The 24,993-nt window shown below is 34.3% G+C and overlaps 1 protein-coding gene and 1 non-coding gene across 50 annotated transcripts in view; both read right to left on the bottom strand.

Annotated features, from left to right (window-relative positions):
• The window catches only part of ADGRL3 (adhesion G protein-coupled receptor L3), an 808,546-nt gene that overhangs the window by 49,983 nt on the left and 733,570 nt on the right, over nucleotides 1-24,993 (bottom strand). For all 49 annotated transcript variants that reach the window (XM_072748899.1, XM_072748903.1, XM_072748906.1 and 46 more), the window contains 2 exons: nucleotides 22,876-22,942; nucleotides 21,017-21,108 (listed from right to left, as the gene is read on the bottom strand). In XM_072748899.1, coding sequence (XP_072605000.1) covers nucleotides 21,017-21,108; nucleotides 22,876-22,942 — 159 coding nt within the window. The remainder of the gene's footprint in view (nucleotides 1-21,016; nucleotides 21,109-22,875; nucleotides 22,943-24,993) is intronic.
• Nucleotides 1,948-2,053, bottom strand: LOC112923736 (U6 spliceosomal RNA). Its single transcript, XR_003235751.1, has one exon. It is a non-coding gene; the product is annotated as a U6 spliceosomal RNA (small nuclear RNA).

Raw genomic sequence — 24,993 nt, forward strand, 5'->3', positions numbered from 1 at the left:
TCATTCCTATGCCTCAATGTCCCTATAACAATATTACAGATTCGAGAGCATATACCAACATTAAATTTTTAATCACAGATTTCACATTGCTGATGAATTGGGTAAGTCTGAAATTAAACAGAATTGAGTATAATAAATCAGGATCAATAAATATTAAATAAATGATTGATAAAACTTTAATTATATTATCTTCACAACTCAATGTTATGCAAATTTTTATAACTCAATATAATATGGTCAAATAATTCATTTATATATGAAAGAACTTAAGGATATCAATTATGAGAATGAATAATGAACTATTTATATTATATATAGACAGCTACAGTCTTACTACAATTTAGTGTCTCCATCTATTAGATTTATAAAAATGACTTGGTAGGTTTCACACATATATCAAATTTTGGAATCCTATTTTGAAAACAAATAATATCACCCTATGATAATTTATTATTTTTAACATATCAAAGATAGTATAGGTTTTCCCCACTATCCAAGAGTATTCCTATGAAACCTTTCTTAAATTCAGATGGCGTAAAGCAATGAAGTAGTTGCATTAATTAATATGTAAAATTTTTTGAGCATTCTTAGATCCCCAAATAATTTCTCTTGGGCTTTTCTTTAGGGTTTACTTATTTAAAAAAAAAAAAAAAAGTCTGTACCCAATGTGGGACTTGAACTCACAACCCCGAGATCAAGAGTTGCATCTTTTCTGACTGAGCCAGCCAGGCATCCCACTCTTAGGCTTTTCTGATACCTTAGGACACATCTTGCTAACAGATGCACAAAATAAACTGAGATAAAGCACAGATGTTCACAGACACAAGGCAAAGCTATGGTGACTTGATGCTGAGATGCTGAGTATAGTTCCCAGGGAAGGAGCCTGGCAACACCACTCTTGTTATTCCGGATGTGCACTGCTACTGTAACAGTTCTAACACTGCTTCTGAATGCTATTTTCGCTTTTTGCCTTTTTTTCCCCATAAAAGTAAATATCCTCTTCACGTTTTTTTCAGTTAGCGAAAACAGTTACCAATGTAGGCCTTTCGCAAAAGTGAAGTGGCTTAATGAAAACTTTTGAAAAGTGGATATATCTGTATATCACAGAAACTGAAAGCTTGGGCTTTTGAAGCAGCTTGCCCAAGTGTGAATGCCAGCCGAGCCTTATAGTAACATTGCAACCTTCAGCTAACTTTTTAACCTGTCTGATCCTCACATTCCTCATCTGTGAAATAGGGATAAATACAGAACTTTTTTCATAGGGCTGTTGTGTATATTAAATAAAAGTTCTTGGCACTCATTAACATACCAAAAATGCAAATATACAAAATTTTAATATACAAAAATACTATATAAATATTTGCTGTTATAATTACTATTGTATACCAACCTTCTGACCTCAAAAAAGGGGTTAGGTCTCCTTTTAAATGTCTTGGAAATTCTTATATTAAATAGAAATCCAAAAAGGAAAAGGGATTCACTGACTCTTTTTGAAATGATCCCTAATTTTACCTTTAAAAAGCCTCTGTTCGAACAATGTTTCATTTAAAGTTTTCTTTAGGCTTAGTAAATGCTATGAATTTTTACATTCTCATTGAAATGGGGTATATCCGATTCCTAATGGACATTAAAGTAGAGACCCAGAGTTCTCTGAATTACATAAGACAGCTGAATTTAGTTCATAAATATGTATCCTCGGTGTCAAAAAGTACACTAAGGAAAGGCAAAGTCTCACTAACTGAAAACACTTGAATATAAAGAATATTTATTATGATTCACGTAAAATCATATGTGATACGTTCATGAAAATTCATTAAGAGATATATGTTCTAAACTTGGACTTCATTAATATTTTTATGATTCTTTGAAAATTTTAAACCTTGAAGAGGAAAGATAAAATAAATGATATCTATATAAAGAGAAATTTATATTTCTTTCCTTTTTTTTTTTCATATGAAACGTTCACAAATATGCATGTCATCCTTGTACAAGGGACCTGCTCATCTTCTCTGTATCCTTCCAATTTTAGTATAAGTGCTGCTGGAGCAAGCACCATATCTTTTTTCAATAATTTTTATCTTGTAATCAGTGAAAACTGTGGCTTAAATCAGTAATATCCCAAGATCCATAAAATATTAGTAACAAGTTGAAATCTTTTATTTACTGATACTTATAATTAAAACCACAAGGTTTCCTGGTTTACTATCTGAGGGCCAATGTTTTTTGGACTCACACAGATTCTTAGAACTTACTCTTTAGAACCTGTGACTATGGGGCTGATCACATTTGGTCACTGCAAAGCAAGGAGATGAAATTCTTTAAAGAGTATATTACATACTTGCAGGATTTCTTTTTTCAACTTAGAAGATGCACAAACTGTTTTTTGGTTAAATAAAATAACTCAGTAAATTAATAACTTTTCTGTATTCTTGCCAAAAGTGTTTGACAGGTTGAATTGCTCTTATACTTTTTTTCATACCATATAATATCATCACCTCTTGTTTTAACAACTTGTAGTAGAAACATTCATCATATCCCTTCTATGAATAAACACCTATTTATAAACTGCTTGTAAAAACAACTAAAACAAAACAAAAAAAAAGCACAACTGAGTATTTAAAACATGTCTGTACTTACTAAAGATTCCAATAAATGGAACCAAGGGAGGCACTGAAATACAATAGAAAGCAGACAAGTTTTATTTAATTGTGGACAAGTAAGGTAATCTTCATAAGCTTTAGTTTACTCACCACCATGATGAGCAAAATAACCTCTCACTAGGATCTTTTTCAGAGTTAAATGAAACCAAGAAAATACTAGTCTATGGCTCCTAGGTTATCCGTTAGTAAGATCTATTGTTGCAAAGCACTCTGAATTCTTGAATTTTTCATTCATGTGGAACAGGGAAAGTCTTGTGGTAAAGAAGATGACGAAGTCGCCCCATAGAGACAGTGCACGAGAGCTAGTTAACTTGGTTAGTGAGTAGGTCTAATTAATGACCTGAGATCTCTACCACATCTTACTCTTAATAAGATGTTGTTGTTTCCGATTAAACTTGTTACCAGGAATCTAATCTTAAAATTAGTCAATGAGAAAAAAAGTTAAGCAATAGAATAAATAAATCCAATTTTTCAGATATATAAAATGTCCAAATAGCAAAGTAAGAAATCTTAACTCGTTTACATTTTAGGCCAGAGGGTAGCTTCAGTTAAGCACCAAGAATCAACATCAATCAGAATGTTTTCTCTGATAATAATGAAATTAAGTTAGAAATCAAAAACTGAAATATGCATACATACACATGACCAATCTATACATCTGTTGCTACATCCAAAACATTTTACAAACAAGTTCTGTCTGATATTCAAGCAACAATAATTCCTTTCTCATTTAGGTTAAGTCTAAACAGAAAAGAAGGAAAACTTCAAGACTATTATAACTTAGCAGGTAAGGAGAGTTTAAGAGAATAAAAAACAAATTGTAAAAACATATTACTTAAGAACTTCCATAAATATCCTAAAGAAGCTATTAAATAGCAACATCTAATAGTGCATCAACATCATGATCCATTGAGATTTACCACAGGATGGAAAGGAATACATTAAAAGAATTAAAAAAAAAACAATTCTGAAAAAAAAATACGTGAAAGAATAATAAAAGCTATGAGTCGGTAAGGCGATTTTGAAAGACACAATCAAAATCAGAAACCTCGCTCTCCCACATACAAAGAAAGTTCTGGCAATAATATGGTCCCTGTAGCAGAACAAAGTGTATGTCCATGGAATAGAAGGGAGCACAGAAATAAAATTTCAATATAGGATAGTGTGGCAGCACACATGTGGTGGAAAAAGATGGATTACTTAGCAAATGATGCTGGAAATGTGGCTCATTAGATAAAGAATTCAAAATGCCCTCCAAAGACCTCCAAAGTACACATTGTGGAGGAAAAAGTTAATGGTTTAAGTGTATGTATTCCTTGGTAACAACGGTAAAATTAATAGAGACATGACAGACTGGGCAGGGACACACACAATGGCAAAAGCGTTCAAACTGTGTAGCAGCAAGTCAAGGAGAAGGTGCACAGGAAAGCTAACAGGAAAAATAGGAAAACATTACAACTTATTTTTTTATTTTTATTTTTTTTAAATGCGCAAGATTTTTTTTAAGATTTTATTTACTTATTCATGAGAGACACAGAGAGAGAGGCAGAGACACAGGCAGAGGGAGAAGCAGGCTCCATGCAGGGAGCCTGACCTGGGACTCGATCCCCGGCCTCCAGGATCACAACCTGGGCTGAAGGTGGCGCTAAATCTCTGGGCCACCGGGGCTGCCTACAACTTATTTTTTTTAAAAAAAGAAAATCTAGTAGGAACAAATGGGCTTAAATATTTTACTAAGAGGGCTCCCCTGAATATTATTGAAGAGGCTGCCCATGTGCTGTTTCATTCCATTGCACTAATGAAAGTTACTGACTGGCAGATCTGGCAATTTTAGAAACCTTTGTACAGCTAGCTGAGCAGAATGTGGTGCGTTCAAAGAAGGCAGAAAAATCACAACTACAATGGCAATGATGGTTACAGAGAAAATACGCCATCTTTGAGCTACGTCCTGATCTAAGTAATACGTTACTATCCAATGATGTCAATGCTTTTGCTGATAACTTATCAACTTCTCCACTCATGGCTTGTTTTGTCAATCTCATAATTAACCAGTTTTAAATTAGAACCTTAGACTATCAATCTCAGTTCTGGAACTGGGAGGACTTTTCTATTGGCACATTGAAAGATCTGATTGAAAATATCAACTTCCATAGAAAACATTCCAGAGTATTCTAAAATGCATACTCAGTGCATAAATAGCACATTTATAAAAGTTCCAGGGACTCTGATGACAGACTTTATTTAAAATACATAATTGTATGTAGTGGAAAAATCCAAACAATTGGGACTCAGCCAAGAGAAAATTAGATTAGGAAATTTTCATGTGTGGACTGAGCAGCTCAAGACACAACATTCTACTATACTGTCTGCACATTTTAATTACAAATTCAATGATTTAATACATAATCCTTTATTTAAAGTAACTATGACTTATATGCTTTCACCACTTTCTAAAATGAGCTAAAGGGGAAAAAAATAGCTTTAAAACACATCAACACTCCTGTAAGAAAGTGCTCCTGAAAAATAGGAAAATTAGAAAAATTGAAGTCTGAAAGAGTGTATCTTCTTCCCTCGTTGTTTTTACTTGAGTGAGAGGTATAGCTCTGGAATTAGGGGAATGAAATGCATCCAGAGTATGCTGAGGTTTTCAGTTCACCTGTGTAATCTATGACCATTGTGGTGATTAATTTGCCAATCAGTGGTCATCAGTTTATTATCTTTAATCATAGGGCATTTTTGTTTCCTTTTATTAATTGGAGTATATTTAAGTAGCCTGAGTTGTGTTCTTAAGATATATGTATCTTGGTATTTTCTAGAATTTGGGGAGAATATGAATTTACCTAAGGCAGAGTGTGTAGGCAGTGCTGTCACCCATCTAGGGGGCTTTTCCATCGCCACTGGATAGGGACCCCACTGCTTAAGATGGTAAGTGACAGCAAAAAAGATAGTAAGTAATGACTTTGGACCACAAAAAATGGTTACAGGCTTAGCCTTTCCATTCATTTTAACATTGTTTGGTATATCTCTTAATTAGTCCAACTTCCACCATTTCCTTTCCTCCCCCCAAATTCTATATCCTGTCCTTTGAAACTCACAATCAAATATCAACAAATTCCCCTCCATAGTAAACTTCATCTCTGGGTGGTTTTCACCCAGAAATGGCATCGCCTTCATGCTTTAGGAGAAATTGTCCCCTATAGGCAGTACTTTCCACACAAAATCAAATATTCAGGCAGAAGAAGTGCCATGGCCAGACCATGAATTCTCCTATCAAAACCCCCAGCCCCTTTAAGGTTCTTGCCATCAGATGTTTACTACCACTCCAGGCCTCCCATTTTTTCTGTCTCTTTATGTTTTCACTATACATCTCTCCATTAGTGATCATTCTTTTCCCATGGCCAACCTAGATCCTTTGACTTATTTTCTTACATATCCTTTCAACTTTAATGATTCTAAAAAACCCCAACCCTGGATAGGTGGGCATTGCTAGGAAAACAAACAAACAAAATAACAACAAAAAAAAAACCTAATACACAATCATGATTACTTAAGACATGCTGAATTCGTGATAAGTCTCTTTCTTTCTTTTTTCTTTCTTTCTTTCTTTCTTTCTTTCTTTCTTTCTTTCTTTCTTTCTTTCTTTCTTCTTTCTTTTCTTTTCTTTTCTTTTCTCACTCTTTCTCTTTTCCCCTTTCTTTCTGTCCTTCTCTTTCTTTCTTTTTTTTCTTTTTGAGAAACAGAGCAAGTAAGCATGGGGTGGGATAGGGTGGGGTGGGAGGGGTTTGGGGCAGAGGGAGAGAGAGAATCCTAAGCAGGCTCCATACCCAGAACAGAAGCCTACTCAGGGCTTGATATCACCACTCTGAGATCATGACCTGAGCCAAAATCAAGAGTCAGATGCTTAACCGACTGAGCCATCCCATCATCCCAACAACAAATTTCTAATGACACTTAACAATGTCTGACAAGCCAACTATATACTTCCCTAGCACATATGCTTTCCCATTCTTCATAAGGAATAGTTCACATCCTCCTTCAGCCTCAAACTTTCCTCTCATCCTAACCTCTCAGCTGAATGTTGTCACCTATTTCCTTGAAAAAAGGGAAGCAATCTGACAATTGCAAACGCACTGGTGCACTGTACAGGCCTCATAATCTCTTATAGAGCTCCTGAATTTATCTCCCAGCTGCTGCATACTTAGCTGCTAAAGGCTTACCCCCTGTGACATACATATGATCATTCTTGGGCACAGAGCTATTATGCCCCTATAGCCAGGAATGCCTGAGAGTTTACATTCCACTCTCACCCCACAGCAAGCCTGTAGTCAATTACTAACAGGTGTGAAGTTCTACAATCCCAGCTCCTTTGCCTCAAGGTTGGAAAGTTCCAAAGTGTAATTTACAGTCCAGAGCTCCCTTTGGGATCAGGGTCAGTCTGAGACTTCACCCAAAATGACAACCTTGCGTGTTTCTTCCTCTTACTATACTACTTCCCCTTACCCCTTACTTACTTTCTTACTGATTTCTCCTGAAAGCATTTCCTTCATAAATTGTTTGAACTGAATCCTTGGCTCAGAGGCTACTTCTAGGAAAACTCTACCAAGAATACTGACAGAAATGTTCTCATCTTTCCAACACCAAATCTATCAACTATCTTCACCAGTACCTCCACACACTATGTTTCCTCCTATTATAATGAAAGAATTGCCTTTCTTCTTATGAAGCCGACATATCTGCTCATCCTGATATTTCTCAGGACTGTGCTCCTGTAATGATTGTTCTCTCTCATGCTTCATCACTGTCTCTTTCTCTATTGGCTCATTCCCAACAGGAAACATATTTCAGTGTCCCTTACTTTTAAGAAACAAAAATTCTTCTTCCTAGATCTCAGAGATTTTCCAAGAATCTTATTTGTTAATCTCTTCTGAAAAAATTATCAAGAATTTTCTATACTGGGACTTCTGGGTGGCTCAGTGGTTGAGCGGCTGCCTTTGGCTCAGGGCATGATCCCATAGTCTTGGGATCGAGTCCCACATCGGGCTCCCTGCATGGAGCCTGCTTCTCCCTCTGCCTATGTCTCTCTCTCTCTCTCTGTATCTCTCATGAATAAATAAATAAAATCTTTTAAAAAAAGAATTTTCTATACTATACTTGCTTACTTCTCATTTTCTTAAAAGCTACTTTATTCAGGAATTCTTTCCCCACAACTCCATAGTACCCCTGTCATTGACAAAGCCATTGGTAACTTTTTCTATCTTATCATACTTGACCATTCAGAAATACTCTACAGTTGACTACTCCCTTCTATTCTTGGCTTCTATGAAATCATGTTATTTCATTTACCTTGTTGACTGTACTTTCTGAGTCACCTTTACCAGAACAACATTCTCCTTGGGTGGTTTTATTCAGTAATTCACTTTAAATACCAGTTAGTCTGAAATCTCTATCTCTAATCCTGACGAGACTGCTTTGCCATTAAAACCTCTGACACTGCATTTTGCTAGCATGATTATACTTCATAGCTGAAAATACTGAAATAATCATAGGCTTTTAAAGATGGGGCCCGTGGTGATCATATAATCCAATCAATATTTAGATTTAAAGTTTCATAAGCATGTACTCAATCTAAAATGATGTTTACCGAAAAGAAAATCATCTCTTTTAAAATTAAACACAATTTATTTATAGATGTGCAATGTGAAACGTCAAGTGTATGGTAATGGTTAAGGAAATGGGCCCCCAAATCAGACAGTCCTCTGAAATCCTAGTTCTGGCACTAACTAGCTGTGAGGTCTCCAGGTGAGTCAATTACCCTCTTAGAAACTTAGGAGGTTTAGTGCAATGATTAAATTTACACATGGAACGGACTCAGAATTGTGCCTAGCGCGTAGTAAAACTTTAACAAATTAGCTATTTGTCTTATTATTTTGCACACCATTACAAATAGACTCGACACAACATCTCAAAATGCTATTTGATCAAGTATAGCAATTACAGTTGATTTAAGAGAACCAGGGAGCATTTATTTTTATTTCAGAACATATGACTAAATTTTTACTTACAGTATGTGACTCAAAATACAATATAGTATTTAACTTAATTTTGCCCACAACATTTTACTTTAAATATTTGAAACTTGAGTTGATTGGATTTGGAGGATAAGTCTTCCAGGACAATATTTATTATTCAAAGTTTCCCACAACAAATTTTCAAAATTAGCAAGTTTTGATTAAGTTTCAGACAAATGTATATACATATATAATCACTGCACCAAAAATATTGCAATTTAAAATATTTTGTGTCATTTTAAAGAAATCCCTATTAGAAAAAAAAACAAAACTGATTTCCAGTTGGTTCTGATTATAGTAACCAAGGCAAACTCTTAAAAGCCCAAAGATTATGATACCAATGATGTCTCTTGTATGCTTCATTCAGCCTTTGAAAGTAGTCATATCCTCCGTATAATGCTTTCAAGCACTATGACTTAATCACTGGGTAAAAACTGGCTTATGTATTGAAAAAAATGATCTGCATGGAAGTAATCAAAAAGTGATTCAAATGCTTTTATTTACATTTGGAATGTACAATTCCAAATCTACTCATTCCTTGTATAATTTTTTATAAGCTGAAACTACATTAAAATAAATATATTAAAACTGAATGAAATCATATTTGTGAGTTTTACTCATAGAACATAAGATAAGAGTTAATTTTGCAAGATAAAATTAAACAAGATGTTGCTAATTACATGTACTGGTTTTTGAATCTTTATTCAAATATTTAAAATTCAAGGAAAATAAATAGCAATTACATTTTTTAAATGAACAAAAATATAAAAAAACAGAGTAGGTTTAAAACTTTTTATCCCCAAACAGTAACTAGATTCTCACATTAATTTTTATATGATATATATAAAGCAGTTTAAAACACTAGAATGAGCTCTTCCTCACAAAGAATTTGGAGACAAATGAATTACAGTAATTAGATGTTCTCATTTTCATAAGATTTGATTAAATTTTCATTATATAGCTATATACATAGTAGCATACTACTAATAGAAAATTAGACTTGAGTTTTTAAAACTTTTCAGAGGTTAGAAATACAGGATGATGCTCAAAGATGACATTCTTAGACTGTTATGTCACTAACACGTTTATGGACATAACATAGGGCAAGCCATTTTCAATCAAAATTTTTTATAAGTACTATAGTGTTCATCATACTAACTTCAAAAACTCAAAATTACTGTGGTATAACAAAGAATAAATATTTCGTCTTTGTTCCTAGGGCAGTTTCTAAAACTCTTGAAATCTCTTATATAGTGTCTGGATGCTAATGGATAATGGGGGCTGGCAGAGGGAATAAGGAAGGGTGGAGGTGAGTAGAGGGGACAAGTCTAGAGAAAAAGCCATGATTAAAGGGTTGAAAATTTCAGCCCCACTCCCACCTATAACTGCAGCCCCAGTAACGGGTGGGGGCCCAGAGATTGAGTTCTACACTACTGGCCAATGATTAACCAGTCACATTGCTGTAGTGAAAACTCTACTAAAACCCTTAACAGATGCTGCCATTCAAGGAGCTTCCGGGCTGGTGAACACTTTGAAAGGCTGGAGGGTAGATCCCAGAGAACCCATGGAAATTCTACTGACACCTCAATCCCTCATCCTTCCACATATCTTCCATTTGGTTTTTCCTGAGTTGTATCCTTTACAGTAGAGCTACAATTTTAAGTAGAGCACTTTGCTGAGTTCTGTGAGTTGTTCTGGTGAATCACTGGATCTGAGGAGTGATTGTGGGAACTCCTGAATTTGTAGTTCACCAGGCATAAGGGGGATAGCTTATGTAACCCACTTGTGGCTGGCATCCGAGTGGCAGGCAGGGTTATGAAACTGAGTCCTCAACCTGTACGGTTTATTCTAACTGCAGGAGTTAGTGTCAAAATTGAATTTAATTGTTAGAAACTTATTTGGTGTTGGAGAATGGGGTGGGTGGCAGAAAAAAAAAAACCACATAATTGGTGTCAGAAGTGCTGTCTGAAAATAACATACAAGTGTACAAAAAAGAACATTTTAAATTATACATAATCTTACCACTAAAAGGTCACCATTATTCATTTTATAGTATATTTCCATTCAGTCTTTTTTCTGCATATATAATCAGGTATTTCTGAGAAATAAAGATGTTCATCTTATATTCCAAGAGGTATATTAGCACACAGTTATCTTATAAAGTATGCTTAATAAAATTTCATGATATATAGCTTTGTATTTTATTTCCAGGAAGATAGCTAAATAAAGGATTTTTTAAAAAAAGTTTTTATTTATTTATTCATGAGAGACACACACAGAGAGAGGCAGAGACACAGGCAGGGGGGAGAAGCAGGTTCCATGCAGGGAACCCGACATGGGACTCGACCCTGGGTCTCCGGATCACGCCCTGGGCTGAAGGCGGCGCTAAACTGCTGAGCCACCCGGGCTGCCCCAAAGATTGTTTTTAAGGGTATCAAAATGCATACCTTGTTATTACTTAAAGGAAAAAGAATTTTGTCACTTAGGTAATTTTTATTGATGATTAGTTCTTCTCTATGTAACTTATTTTGCTTCTTAAATTCATGAAATTACACATAAAATTTACTAAATATGTATAAAATATAAAAGATTTGACTTATTTATTTTTTAAAGATTTTATTTCTTCGTGAGAGAGAGAGACACACACACACACAGAGGCAGAGACATAGGCAGAGGGAGAAACAGCCTAATGCGGAATTCGATCCCAGACCTCTGGCATTATGACCTGAGTCAAAGGCAGATGCTCAACCACTGAGCCACGGAAGCATCCTAACTTGTCCATTCTTACCAGATTAAAAGGAAGAGGCTATAATCTCCATCATGCTTAAATTAACCAATCAATAAAACAAAACCCAAACTCCTTTGACCCTACTTTTAACCTCCATTCTTCACTCTTTTTTTTTTTTTTTTTAATTCATGATAGAGAGAGAGAGAGAGAGAAAGAGAGAGGCAGAGACACGGGAGGGGGGAGAAGCAGGCTCCATGCCGGGAGCTCGACGTGGGACTCGATCCCAGGACTCCAGGATTGTGCCCTGGGCCAAAGGCAGGCGCTAAACCGCTGAGCCACCCAGGGATCCCCTCTTCACTCTTATTTACAGAAAAATACCTGTGGCTTTTTTACATGTGGTTTTTAACTCCTCCCTTACTATTCTCCCCTCAACCCACTTAGAGCGCTAAGGTGTTGTCAATTACTTTGCCAAAACAACTCCTGAATGCACAAGGATCTCCATGTGGTTCAGTGGCCAAATCCAAGTTCCCATTTTAACTGACAGGCTTGATTCACCTAGTTCCCAGGATCTCTAGCCTTCCCACCCCACTGGCTACTCTTTTGAAATCTACTTTGTAGGTTCTGCATTTCCAATATGTCTAAAAGTTAGCGTGATCCAGGGTTACAGTCACTGGCCCTCTTATTGTATGTTTTGACTCTCAATCTCTTTATTTACCCAATACCATGGATTTAAAATAAAATCTTGATCAATATTCCTAAGATTGCAGCTAGTACCTATACTTCTAAGGTTCAAGGAATGGCCAAGGAGCACCTGTTTATGGGAAACATAGATGGAGCTTAGACCCTTACTGACATCAGTGAACTATTGAGTCAACTCTGGAACCTCCTACATCTGATTTTTTTTGTCCCATTTGTCATGATTTAGGCTGTTATTTTGGGTGAGCATTTGATACTCATATCAGGAGTCATCCTAACAAAAAAATACATCCTAGTGACTAGTGAGGGAAACCAGTCTTGTTGGAATATCACTATCTCAATTTTTTTGCCATCTGTCCATATCACTTTCACTATTTTACTATTATTACATTTTTCCCCATCATCTCACTCTGCTTAATATTTAAAGGAAGTGAATCACAGTGACAAATAAAGAACAGGATTATTTGACATTATAGAAAGTAATAATATATATATTTATATATATATAAAATGAAATCAGTATTCAAAAAATAAAATATAAAAAAACTCCATGCAAAATCAAAATAAAACAAACCTGTACACTGATGACTCCAAATTTAAATCTCCAGCATTCATCACTCTAACTGCCTACTCAACATCTACAGTAAGATGTAAGTCTCTCAAACTTAGTTGTCAAAAAAAAAAAAATCTTTTGACACCCCTAAGGCGTTTTTTCTGCAGTTTTCAACATCTTAGTAATAACAACTCATTCAGTATCCCAAGCCAAAAACTTTGAAATCACAATCCATTCCTTCCTCTGAGAGACTACATAAAATAAATTTGCAAATTCTGTAAGTTCTATCTTCAAAATAAATTCAAAATTTTAGTACTTCTCATTTATTAAAAAAATAATGAATAAAGAATAAAATGCAAAGCCATATTCATATATTAAAAATTAAATAAATGTGACTAATACAGACACAAATATTTACTTGCAATTATTCTCAGATTTCTACCACTCTTTTTTTAATCTTATTTATTTATTCATGAGAGACACAGAGAGAGAGGCAGAGGGAGAAGCAAGCTCCCTGTGGGGGGCCTGAGGTGGGACTGGATCCCAGGACCCTGGGATCATGACCTGAGCCAAAGGCAGATGCTCAACCACTGAGCCACCCAGATGTCCAGATTTCTACCACTATTATAAAAATCTGCACTTATGTACTTTTAGGGAAAAATGAGTTTTATGACTTGAGAAATGTTGGTTTCGTAAAAAAAAAATTCCATTTACCAAGCTTCCCCCAAGTACAACGGCACATTTCACAGAAGATACAAAGGAAATCTGAGTCCAAGTCACATATAGAAAACAAAGGAGCTGCTAATTTTTATGTTTTTATTATAAAGAAGAATTATTTTTCATTTAGTCTTTCAGACTTTCTCATCCTTAGACTGCACTGCAAATGATTTTCCTAAATTTGATACAAAACTAATTATTTGGGAGAAAAGTGAAAATATTATTTGATCTCAAGGTATAAGGCAAAACAGTTCCAGTGTGCCTATGACAATCATGCTTCAAACTGTTTTTCTCAAATGTCAGCTCCCAGTGTATAAAGTATGCTGAACACAGTGATGCATAAAACACTTGGCTCCTAGGAAGATCATATGGGGATTTAAATGCATTTTAATGAAAAAAAAAAAAAAAAAAAAAGAAGAACTTGACAGAGACCAATACTTTTACATTTCAAAAAACTGAACACTATAGTGTAAAATGCATGATACAATGAGATTGGCAACAACATTTGCAGAATGCACATCTTTGTGAATCTGTGGTGAAAATTCATTTTCCAAATAAGTGCCAAATCAAGGAATGCCTTTATCGTTGGAATTAAGTTAATCAGTAAAGGACTACCTACTACCTACTACCTTAACTTGTTTGAAGCAAATCTAGTGATGTTATAACAACACATGGAACTCCAAACAGTGTTGTTTAGAAGTGTAATCTCTTCAAATATACTTGGATCACTTATGATAATGTTATTGTACATTTCCAGTGATCTTCAACCACAGACCAAGGAAATGGAGGAAGACTGGGAAAAATGAAGTAGCAGACAGATGATATTCCTTTCAAAATTTTCTTGAACATTATTTTATCTTATTACAGTGAATTATTTATTTAATCAATTACTAGTTCTACATTTTCTAGAACTAGAGTGCTTATGGTATGGATAGGCTTTAGGAAATTTACCTGATAAAGATTTGGTAAAATACATCTTTAGTATAGTGTGTTGACCCAGGAATCTTTTTACAAGAGAGGTAACAGTTTTTAAACACATCACTAAATATTCAAAATAATTAGAAATTTGTAGAATTTTTATTTGAATTTAGTAGTTTCGGTGGTGTAAGGTAAAGTATGAATAAAATCAATTGCTTGGAGATATAAGCTATTCTTTTTTAAATCTTTACGGACTACTGGACTATACTGAGCTTACTTTTAAAAAACTTAAATTGGTATTTCAACATTCTTATATCACTAGCTAATATTTTGAGAAAAATGAGAAAGAACTAAAAATATTTTCCTAAAAACTCATCCAGAAACTTTGAAGTGGATCAATATTTTTACTAAATACAACTCAGGACTAAATTTGCTATTCTCATAAAGGCTGAAACTCTTTTTAGGATACTGCTCTGACTACAGCATAAAGATGATGCTATTTGAAAAGGAGGCTTTCTTCTTTCCTGTGTGTGCCCTTCTCTCTAGCTATATATATATATATATATATATATATATATATATATATATATATTCATCTTGATATAGTAATACAAAGGAGAAAAAATTAAAGGGTTAAAATATTCCTGTGATACTGCTGCATTTTTCAAGATTATATCAATTTGCTCTTCTGTCTTTAATTTTTAGATTGCTACCACTCCATAAATAATATAATACTAATAATCATGTAATAAGGTAACATATTACATTCAAACAGAATGCAAGTCTCACTTAACTGTTTCTACCAATATCTAGAAACATAGTCCTCAAAGCAAGTTACCTTTAAGAACAGAGTAAGTTATTGTGGATGCTGGTAAGGTAAGTAAGTTATACATTTTTCTATTCATCCTTGAAGTTATTTAGAGCTTTCTAGATTTCTTTATGTATGGCCAGTGTCCAAGTTCACTAAGCATACTTCCTTCTCTCTTCTTCAGAACTAACTATAGAATTTGTTACTTATTAATTAAATGTGCATTTCCTTCCTAGAACCAATTCTTTCATAATTAAGTTTGGCTTAAAAATGTATATTATACATTTATATATGTATTAATATAATATGTTAATATAATAATATGTACCATCATATATGTATTATATATATGTTGTATGTTATATAATTATGCATTATATAATTTATATATAACTATAAATATAAAATATGTACTATGTATAAAATCTATATACTTATTTATAACATATTCTTTTTTTAAAGATTTTATTTATTTATTTTGACAGAGAGAGAGCACAAGCAGGGGGAGTGGCAGGCAGAGGTAGAGGGAGAAGCCGACTCCTCATTGGGGGCAGAGCCCAATGTGGGGCTGGGTCCCAGAATGCCAGGATCATAACCTGAGCTGAAGGCCCGAATAAGCCACCAAGGAGCCCCTATAATGCATATTCTTGCATATTCTTAATGACACCCCATGGTAAACAAGGCCAGTCAAATTCTAATCGGATTTTGATATGAGATGGAACAAATTTCAACATGGAAAGCACCAAGAACTAAAGGCAGCAGTATATTTTCACATAGTAGTTAAAAATAACCAAACCATCTTGTAGGGGCACAAATTATGTGATGTATGCATATTACATATAATTATATTTAATCATCTCAAAACTCTACAAAGTAGATACAATTATCCCCAATTCAGAGGAGATACTGAGAACCATGATGAAACTTGCAAGTTAATAGAACAATTATTACATTGAACAGAAATTCAAACCCAAGTGTCTGACATTCAAGTCATTATTTCCCTCTACTACCATGCCTTCCTTTAGCAAGTAGAGCATTAGGAAGAAGGAAGCAAAGTGAAACTGTTTCTTTAAGCCACCTGACAATATGTTTGCCATCCCAACACTCATGCTAAACCTAAGAGAGACCAGAAATCAGAAAACCTGACTAAGCCAAAATCAGAAATCCAGATGCAGAAGTTTGTCCATGGGAAAGGAGCTAGGGACAGACACAGGGAAGGGAAGCCTAAGTAAACTCCTTGTCCCTCCACATAGGTACCGATTTTCTTTCTTAGCCCTAAAAGCCTCTACCATTACTTTTTACTCTTTAAAGTACCTGTGATGTAAAAAAAAAAAAAAAAAGTACCTGTGATATATTAAACCAGTAGCAGAAGCAGTTGATAACTATGTAAGCAACACATTTTTATTGTGAAGGTAAAAGTCAAGAGTGCTCTAAATGCTTCTCAAGAATTAGTTTTACATGTCTTAATACTTCGGCAATAATTAGTTGATTCTGTGCTGGTAATAATTCAATAACTGCTTATTCATATTTATACATACATGTATATATTCAAAATTAGTTAAGATTTTTGCTATGATTACTGTAAGCTCTAACCTCAACTGGTCTGAAACTCAACCAGAAAATTCAAATGAGTGGAATTACTTTTTTTTCCAAATATAATTGTTTATTTTGAGAAAAAAGAGACAAAGACAAGGAAGCAAACAACAAATAGAAATGTATTTTGAAATTTTTATTACTTTTATAGAAATCTGAGAATTGGCATACCCCATTTCCTTGGTAATTACCTATACTAATTCACTCTATTATTATTTGTTCTGGAGTATATCATTAATACAGTAATGAAATGAGTCAGCATAATGAAAGCTCTAAACTAACACACACACACACACACACACACACGCAAAAATGTGTTTATTTTCAGGACCGTGAAGTAAATTTTGAATTAAAGCATAATTAAATTACTTTTAAAAATAAAAATTATATAAGGGTAAATTGGGAGTCAGTAGAGAAAAGAGAGAGAAAACGAAGCAAAGAGAACCCATCTAGAATGGCCAGGAGGCAAATGGCTTAACAACACGCTAAAAAGAAAGGAGACTTAGTGGGGCCGTGTAGGGAGTCTGGACTTCTGTGCAGAGAGTTAACAGGAAGTCACTGAAGTTTTACCCAAGGGAGTTGGATGATGGGATTCACGCTTTTCAAGAGATCACTCTAGATGATGAAGGTAGGGGCAAGAATCAATACGGGGAAAGAAGTTAAAAGACCACTGCAGTGTTTCTGCAGAAGTTGATGGTGGCTTAAAAACTGGTGGCAGTGAACACTGGGAGAAGCAAACACATTTTAGATAAAGGAGAGATCTATGTGTGAAAGAGCATGGATAATAAATAAATGAATGAAGGAATCGTTTTAGAAAAACATTGACTTCCAAAAGTCCTTATATGGTGAAATGTTTTCTCAATAAACTGAGCAAGGCAACCCATCTTATTCAGCATTTTACACAAATAAAAAAAAAAAAAGAAGGAAACATGACTTTTTTATTTATGTCCTTTTCCATATACTGAAAAAAGACTTTCCAGATAAATGGTGCTTATGGCTTGAAAATAAATACTCTTACATCACTCGTACACTTAAAAATACATATATAACAAAGACCTTTTTAAATAAAAAGGATGCCGGATTTTGTGAGTTTCCCTAATGTTCAAAATCATTATTACTTTTCTTAAATTCTTCTTTCTCTTCCAATTATGCCCTGTTGATTTCTTCACATGTACTTCTTAAACAGTTAATATATTAAAAAAAAAATGAAACGTCCTTTAGATTCTGGGAAGTTTTAAGGAATAGTTTCTTGAGATTTCTTTCTTATTTTCTTTCTTCAACATGCCCCTATATCCTGCAGATGGCCACCTTTCTTACTTCATAGAAGAAGGCGAGCAGGAATTCCTCAATTTACTGCCCTGCCCTGATTCCTCCAACATAATCTACATCACACCTATTATTTATGTCATCCAGTATCAGTGGAAAAGAGTCCTCCTTGCTAGCTTCCCTTACCTTGGTAGCAAAGTGTCCTTCACGTAATCTAATAGAGTGGAATTGGTTGACTGCTCTTCTGGATCTCATATCCTACAATTCCTCAGGTCACAGCTATAAAAATGATTCCCTTTTCTATGTTTCTAATCACTCTATTACTGGTTCTTCCCCATCAGCCTGTCCAGATTCCTGCTTCTTCCATTTCAAAACCACCCTTTCTAACAACTACTTAGTTTCTCCCCTTGCTTTGTTGACTCTTAAAAAAAAAAAAAACATCAAAGGTTGTATATATTCTTCTGCTCGTTTGAAGTTTGGGTATTTCATTATCATGCCCATTTAATTTCATTTTTTAAAATTTATTTTATTTATTTTTATTTTTTTAATGATAGTCACAGAGAGAGAGAGAGAGAGAGAGAGGCAGAGACATAGGCAGAGGGAGAAGCAGGCTCCATGCAGCAGGAGCCCGACGTGGGATTCGATCCCGGGTCTCCAGGATCGTGCCCTGGGCCAAAGGCAGGCGCCAAACTGCTGCGCCACCCAGGGAACCCTAATTTCATTTTATGTTTAAGAAATAGTTAATACCATTATTTTAAAGTAAGCTCTATGCCCAATGGGGGGCTTGAACTCACAACTCCGAGGTCAAGAGTCACATGTTCTGCTGACCCTGCCAACCAGGTGTCCCATTATTGTACCCATTTTAAATTTTTTTTTTTTAATTTTTTATTTTATTTTATGATAGGCACACAGTGAGAGAGAGAGAAGCAGAGACATAGGCAGAGGGAGAAGCAGGCTCCATGCACCGGGAGCCCGACGTGGGATTCGATCCCGGGTCTCCAGGATCGCGCCCCGGGCCAAAGGCAGGCGCCAAACCGCTGCGCCACCCAGGGATCCCTATTGTACCCATTTTAAAGAGGACAGGATGGCTCAGCAAGTTTAAGTCAACTTCTCCAAGGCTATATAAACTATAAAACAGTTTGGATAGAATTTAAATCAAGATATTCTCAAAGCTTTTACTTGCTTTGTAATATAAAGCTTAATGCCATCAATGTCATTACATATAACTATTGCCTATTATGTGTTTGTTTGTTTTTTTAACAACATACATCGTAAAGATTTGACCCATATCACTTAAAGCAATACATAGGAATAATTACAGAACAAAGTGACCTTTTAAAACACATGATGACTGTAGTATGTACAGTACCTTTTCCTCCTAATTTTTAACATTATAAAAGTTGTTATGTAAATATAAAAGTATTTACTTCTGATAGTACTTTTAAAACACAACATAAATAGTACCAAAGTATTATGTGCATTTTTGTTTTATACTATAAAATAACAAACACAAAGACATTGTAATTTACACTAAAGGGAGTAAAACTATAATATGCCTATTTATTTATTTATCCAAATTCAACTTCATCAGGAAAAGATAGTCCAAAGAACCAATACTACAGTTTAGAAGGGCAGTCTAATTGTACATAATCCAACAAAATAATGACTATTACCTCAACTAAGTAACATTAAGAACTATAAAAGTTTACCACACATAGTAGGTAATTCCTAGTTTGCTCCATCACATTATTTTTTCTAATATCTTAGCTATTCTTTTCAATTCAATTAAATTAGATGATTCCTTCAACAAAATTAACCATTTAATGTCAATACACTTTTGTCACTAGTCTTTAATGTAATGCTATAAACATTCATTAAGGGCCTACTATGAGTAAGAGACTGTCAGGCACTAAATGTAGAAAGATGGAAAATGGGTGACATAGCTGCTATCTGAGGTAGTTCGAGAAGAATGTTCGAAGTCACAGGTGACCTCATGAAACTTCTGAAAGCACATTCATTTAAATAAAGACATTTAACTCAGTTAATACAGAGCATAGGCAAATTACACACAAATTGCAATTTAATATAGGATAAGTTAATGACTAACATACATCTCCACGTTACTATCTTTCTCAAATGTCACAGCCTCTGAAGGAACAAGATAAAATTTTTGGTTATACTGAGGAACTAGTTTTCATTTCAGAAAATGTAAATTTGCTTCCTTTTGTGTATATATAAAAGTACTACTAGAGTGGAAAGAATGTGAATATTTTCCTATCTCTGTGCGGCAAGGGGTTTCTGAACATAGAAAAAATAGAATTTGGGTTAAAGGACAAACCTTGGAAGTTAAAAGATGGCTGAATAGATAGTGAGAGACTTTTGGAGTGATTTTCCTCCCAAGAGGAAAATGTTAACATTTCAAAGAGGGTGAAAGCCTGGAGCTATATATTTATACACCATAGGCCTGATTTTACATTAGGGAGTTGAGTTTTGTCTTCTTTTCTCAGAAGGAGAGGAGGGCAGCTGTATAAGAGCTCCTCCACAAATGCCCAGATTAATAATCTTGGGGTTCCTCTCCTGTGGTGTAAAATCTCCCTTTTAAGTACTTGCAGGTGCCACCATCTGACTCTCTTCACATTGCTCCTGAGGGGAAATGGAGTGTCAGGAAACTGATACAGCTATTGGTCCAAGAAACAACAGTCTGCCCAGATACAGAAACTTTGTATTTGCTTTCAGGACAAAATAATAAATGCACATATTAAAATCTTATCGTGTTGCAAATCAGAATTTAGGGGAAATCTTTTTTTTTTTAAGACACAGCTTCATTATATTGATTGTCAAGCAGATCAAGTTAGTTACCTCAGCAGTCAATAAATGATCTTATTGAGCAAAGGACAACACACTGATCCTCTTCATTTTGTCACAAGATTTCAATAGAATTAAAAGTTGGGATTATTTAGAGTTCCAAAGTTAGGTTGGCTAAAGAAAACAAGAAGAAAAATCACTTACTTGATATTATCAAGGCAGCCCGATTCAGGTTTCAGAATGGCAGTATGATGAAACATTTTATATAGAGCAATCCCAAGGAAGATTACATTAAGCTGCAATGTAAAAAATACTATTATGTAGCGTAACTGGAATAGAAGAAAAAAAGTAAGTCTATTCTCCATAATAGATGAGTTGTTCTGGGAAATTAGCTCTCACTATACTTATAAAGGAATTTGATCATAGATGATTGCCTGGTATTTTAGTAAAGGCAAGAAGCCACTTTAGGGAATTGGGATACCAATGAGTTACACAGTGCTATTATGTGAAAATACATACAAATACAAAATAGCAGCAGTTGGAATGATGCTGTGGAAACTGTAAAGGAACTCAAAGCCAAGTAGATGTTTATATATAAAACATATATATATATATATATATATATGTGTGTGTGTGTTACTATTTTTACCATCTGAACATGGCCCCAAATTTGTTATTTAGGGATATATTTTGAAATGCTATATTACAAAATCATAATTACTAAAATCAATATATTTTTGAATAGCTAGATCAAAAGGATTATAAAATGGTGGTTAAATTCTAATGCTACAACAAACTAGGATTAAGGTCCAGGAAACTCTTAGCAATAACTGTCTTTTCATTGGAAGCAGAGAAGGCATAGAACTTAAAATAAAACAAGATAAAAAGTTCCAGTGTGAATTTCATACATCACATATATGTAAACCACACACTGAATTGCCCTTTGTGACCTGGTTTGTTTCTATGTTCTAAAATTTAGGATTGGTGGGGACTATCAATAATACAGTTCTATAATCCTTTATCAAATCTCAGAAGTCTGAAAAGTGAACATTTTAAGAAATTCATTGTGTAGCAAAAAAGCCTAACCTTACCTAAACCCATTTGGTGGGAAAACCTGATTAGTACTGATGTAAGGCTCTTTTGTCTTTATTCCACTTACTCTTACTTTTCCAATTTTTTTTTTCCTGTTGAATTATTACTGTGTTTGGTTTCAGAGTCTTGCCTAGTCCCTACTGTGAGTATTGGTTGATGTGTTTGATTTGGGGCAACTGCTTATTCTCTACTAGGAATATTATATCCTGTGTACTACGTGTACCACATTATCTTTCTGAAGTCTGAAAACTCTGAATTCTAAAATTTACTTGCTTCAAGGGATTTCAGATAGTGAATTATAGATCTGTAACTAATTTCAAATCAAGAGCCCATTTTATTTTAAAAAATGGAGAACAATTTTGTATTATGGAATGATAAGTACATAAATAATACCAAAAACAGAATCTAAATTAGGATAAAAAAATTGTATTTGAAATCAAGACATTATGCATCTAAAAACACAAGAGGAAGTATGATTCCAGAATGCTTGCTTAACTTATTTGTGCCATTTTCAAGTGAAATCCTTTTGCATTTTAAAGTTTTTGAGATTTATACAAAAAACAAAGCTGGAAGGAATAATAAGATATAGTGTCTTGTTTCCAATATCTGATTCCACTCATAGTTCAAATTATCCAAATCAAAAAGAAAGGAAATACATTGTTGTGAAACTTGAAGTCATCACTGTTCAAAAGCCTACAAAACCAAATGGCTTCTGTGGGGCAGGCTCCTAAGGAGCCATGGTACTACATAAGCATTTGCAAATGCATGTTTTCTTCGCCAACATTTTTGATTAAGTATTTTACAATATAAAAGTAGACTCTAATGGGGGTCTAATTGCTTGAGTCATATAGGGTCATATAAGTGGATGCTTTCCCCCAAATAATCTATATAAATCAAAGATAGTCAGTGCAAGGAGAGTGGAAGTTTTATTTCTTGACCTGGGAAACACGCAGTTAATGAGGAGTTCTTACCATAATTATCAAGGTCGCTGGTCCTATAAAGCTCCAAATGAAGTAGGTGTCAAGTCGGAGCCAACATCTGCAATGAAACACAAGGGAGAGAATGCATTCAAGGACTGGGTATGGGCCATACATCAAGAGTGAGCGAGTGACAGAGAAGAATGTGAGCTGCAAAGCATTCCACTGGGAGACAGGAAATATTACATTGCTTGTTCATTTAAATGCTGAATTATGTGCCCAATTTCTGACAGCACTATTGATGGAGTAAGATAATTACTCCTGGAGGAAGCAGGGAAAAAATGGCAGTAGGCCTATTTGCTAAGGCCTTTTGTGTCTGTCATAGAAACCTTAAAAAAAAAAAAAAAAAAAAAAAAAAAAAAGGAAAAGAGAAAAAGCCATACACAGAGCCATTAAATCGAGTAGCTTTAAGCTATCCTTTTCTCTCCAATTATGGTGCTACATAACCTGTCTATCAGCTGTCAGGCAAAGTGACATTTTCCTGTCAAGAAGATCTGAGGAAATTCAGTACAAAGAAGAAATAAATTTGGTATCAGAAGATTGAAGTTTAATTAGGTTGGGCAGCCAACCTTTGAGAGTTCTTGAGTCTTAAAAAGTGCATTGTTACTGCCAGTGCTTCTGGGGTTGCAAATGATCCTTAGCATCCCGTGAAGTTGATTCATGACCCAAAAGTAAATTATTAATCACTTAATTTCAGTTACATTTAATACTCTCCCAATTCTTAAAGCCTCTGGGAAATTACATTTTCATTCTTCAGGATGACAGGAAGACAAAATGGAAGTGACTAGTTATGAGAAAGATTAATGTTAATTTTGAACAAATTACATTTGATGTTAAAAATCATATCTTGAATTATTTGCCATTTTGCTATATTTGATGTACAATTAAAAAAGAAAACATCTCCAATGGAAAATATTCAAGAGTGGTCTGCTGGGGGTCTAAAACTGAAAATCCAAAGTATATAAATATTTCTTGATTATTATGAAAATGTTACTTAAACCTCAGAATGAATGGAGTACCAGATATACTTTAAAGAAAGGAACTTATCAACGTCCATCAGTAGATGACTGGATCAATAAAACATTCTTCTCTTTGTCTGATGAAATGTTGTAAAATAGTTAAAAGGGAGAAGGTGGATCTTTACATGTCAATAAGATAGATCATGATAACGAAGTGTAATGAAAAAGTAACATGAAGCATCTATGCCATATATGATACGTCATATACCTTTGAACATACAGTTGACCCCTGAACCACTAGAGCTTGAGCTATATGGGTCCACTTACATGTGGATTTTTTTTCTCAGTCAATACAGTACAGTATTGTAAGGGTATTTTCTCTTCCTTAGGATTTTCTTATTAATAATATGTAGTTTCCTTTAGCTTACTTTATTATTATAAGAACGGAATGTACATATATATATATATAACATAAAATACAAGCTGATTGACCATTGACATTATTGGAAGGCTTCTGTCTGGTCAATAGTAAGTAAGTAGTTAAGTTTTAAGGGATCAAAAGTTATTTGTGGATTTTGAACTGCATGGGGTTAGTGCTCATAGCTGTTCAAGCTACATATTAAAAATAATACTCCTATGCTTGAAAGATACACATATGTATTTTTTTAATTGAAAGGGAGAAAAAAATCAAACTCGTGTTAGTTAGTGGTTGCCTTTCACACGAGAGTGAAAAGCCTAAAAAGTCAACCAAAGGGGCTTAACCATATGTTTTATTTAAATACTTACTGGAAGCGACATGTCAAAATACAGCAGTATAACATTTGAGTGACAGAGGCAGTGATGTTTATTACATTTTTCTTTTTACTTTTCTGTAACGTAATTTTTTAAAAAAGGTTAAAACCTAGATTCTTAGGCAAAACAAAAATAATCATATACCCTGAAAAACACAATTTTAAAACAACAAATTAGGACTTTCGTCTACTAAGTTAAATATATGTAAACTAATTTCAATAGAAATATAATATTTGTACTCCAAAAAGAACCTGATTACTAGTTCACATTTTTTACATAGGCAGATGATTTCTGTTTATTCAAGATATACATAATAATACTATTTGAAAAAACGCTATTATAGGGAAGAAATCAATACTTA

This window comes from Vulpes vulpes, chromosome 2 (assembly GCF_048418805.1).
Source record: "Vulpes vulpes isolate BD-2025 chromosome 2, VulVul3, whole genome shotgun sequence".
Taxonomy (NCBI): domain Eukaryota; kingdom Metazoa; phylum Chordata; class Mammalia; order Carnivora; family Canidae; genus Vulpes; species Vulpes vulpes.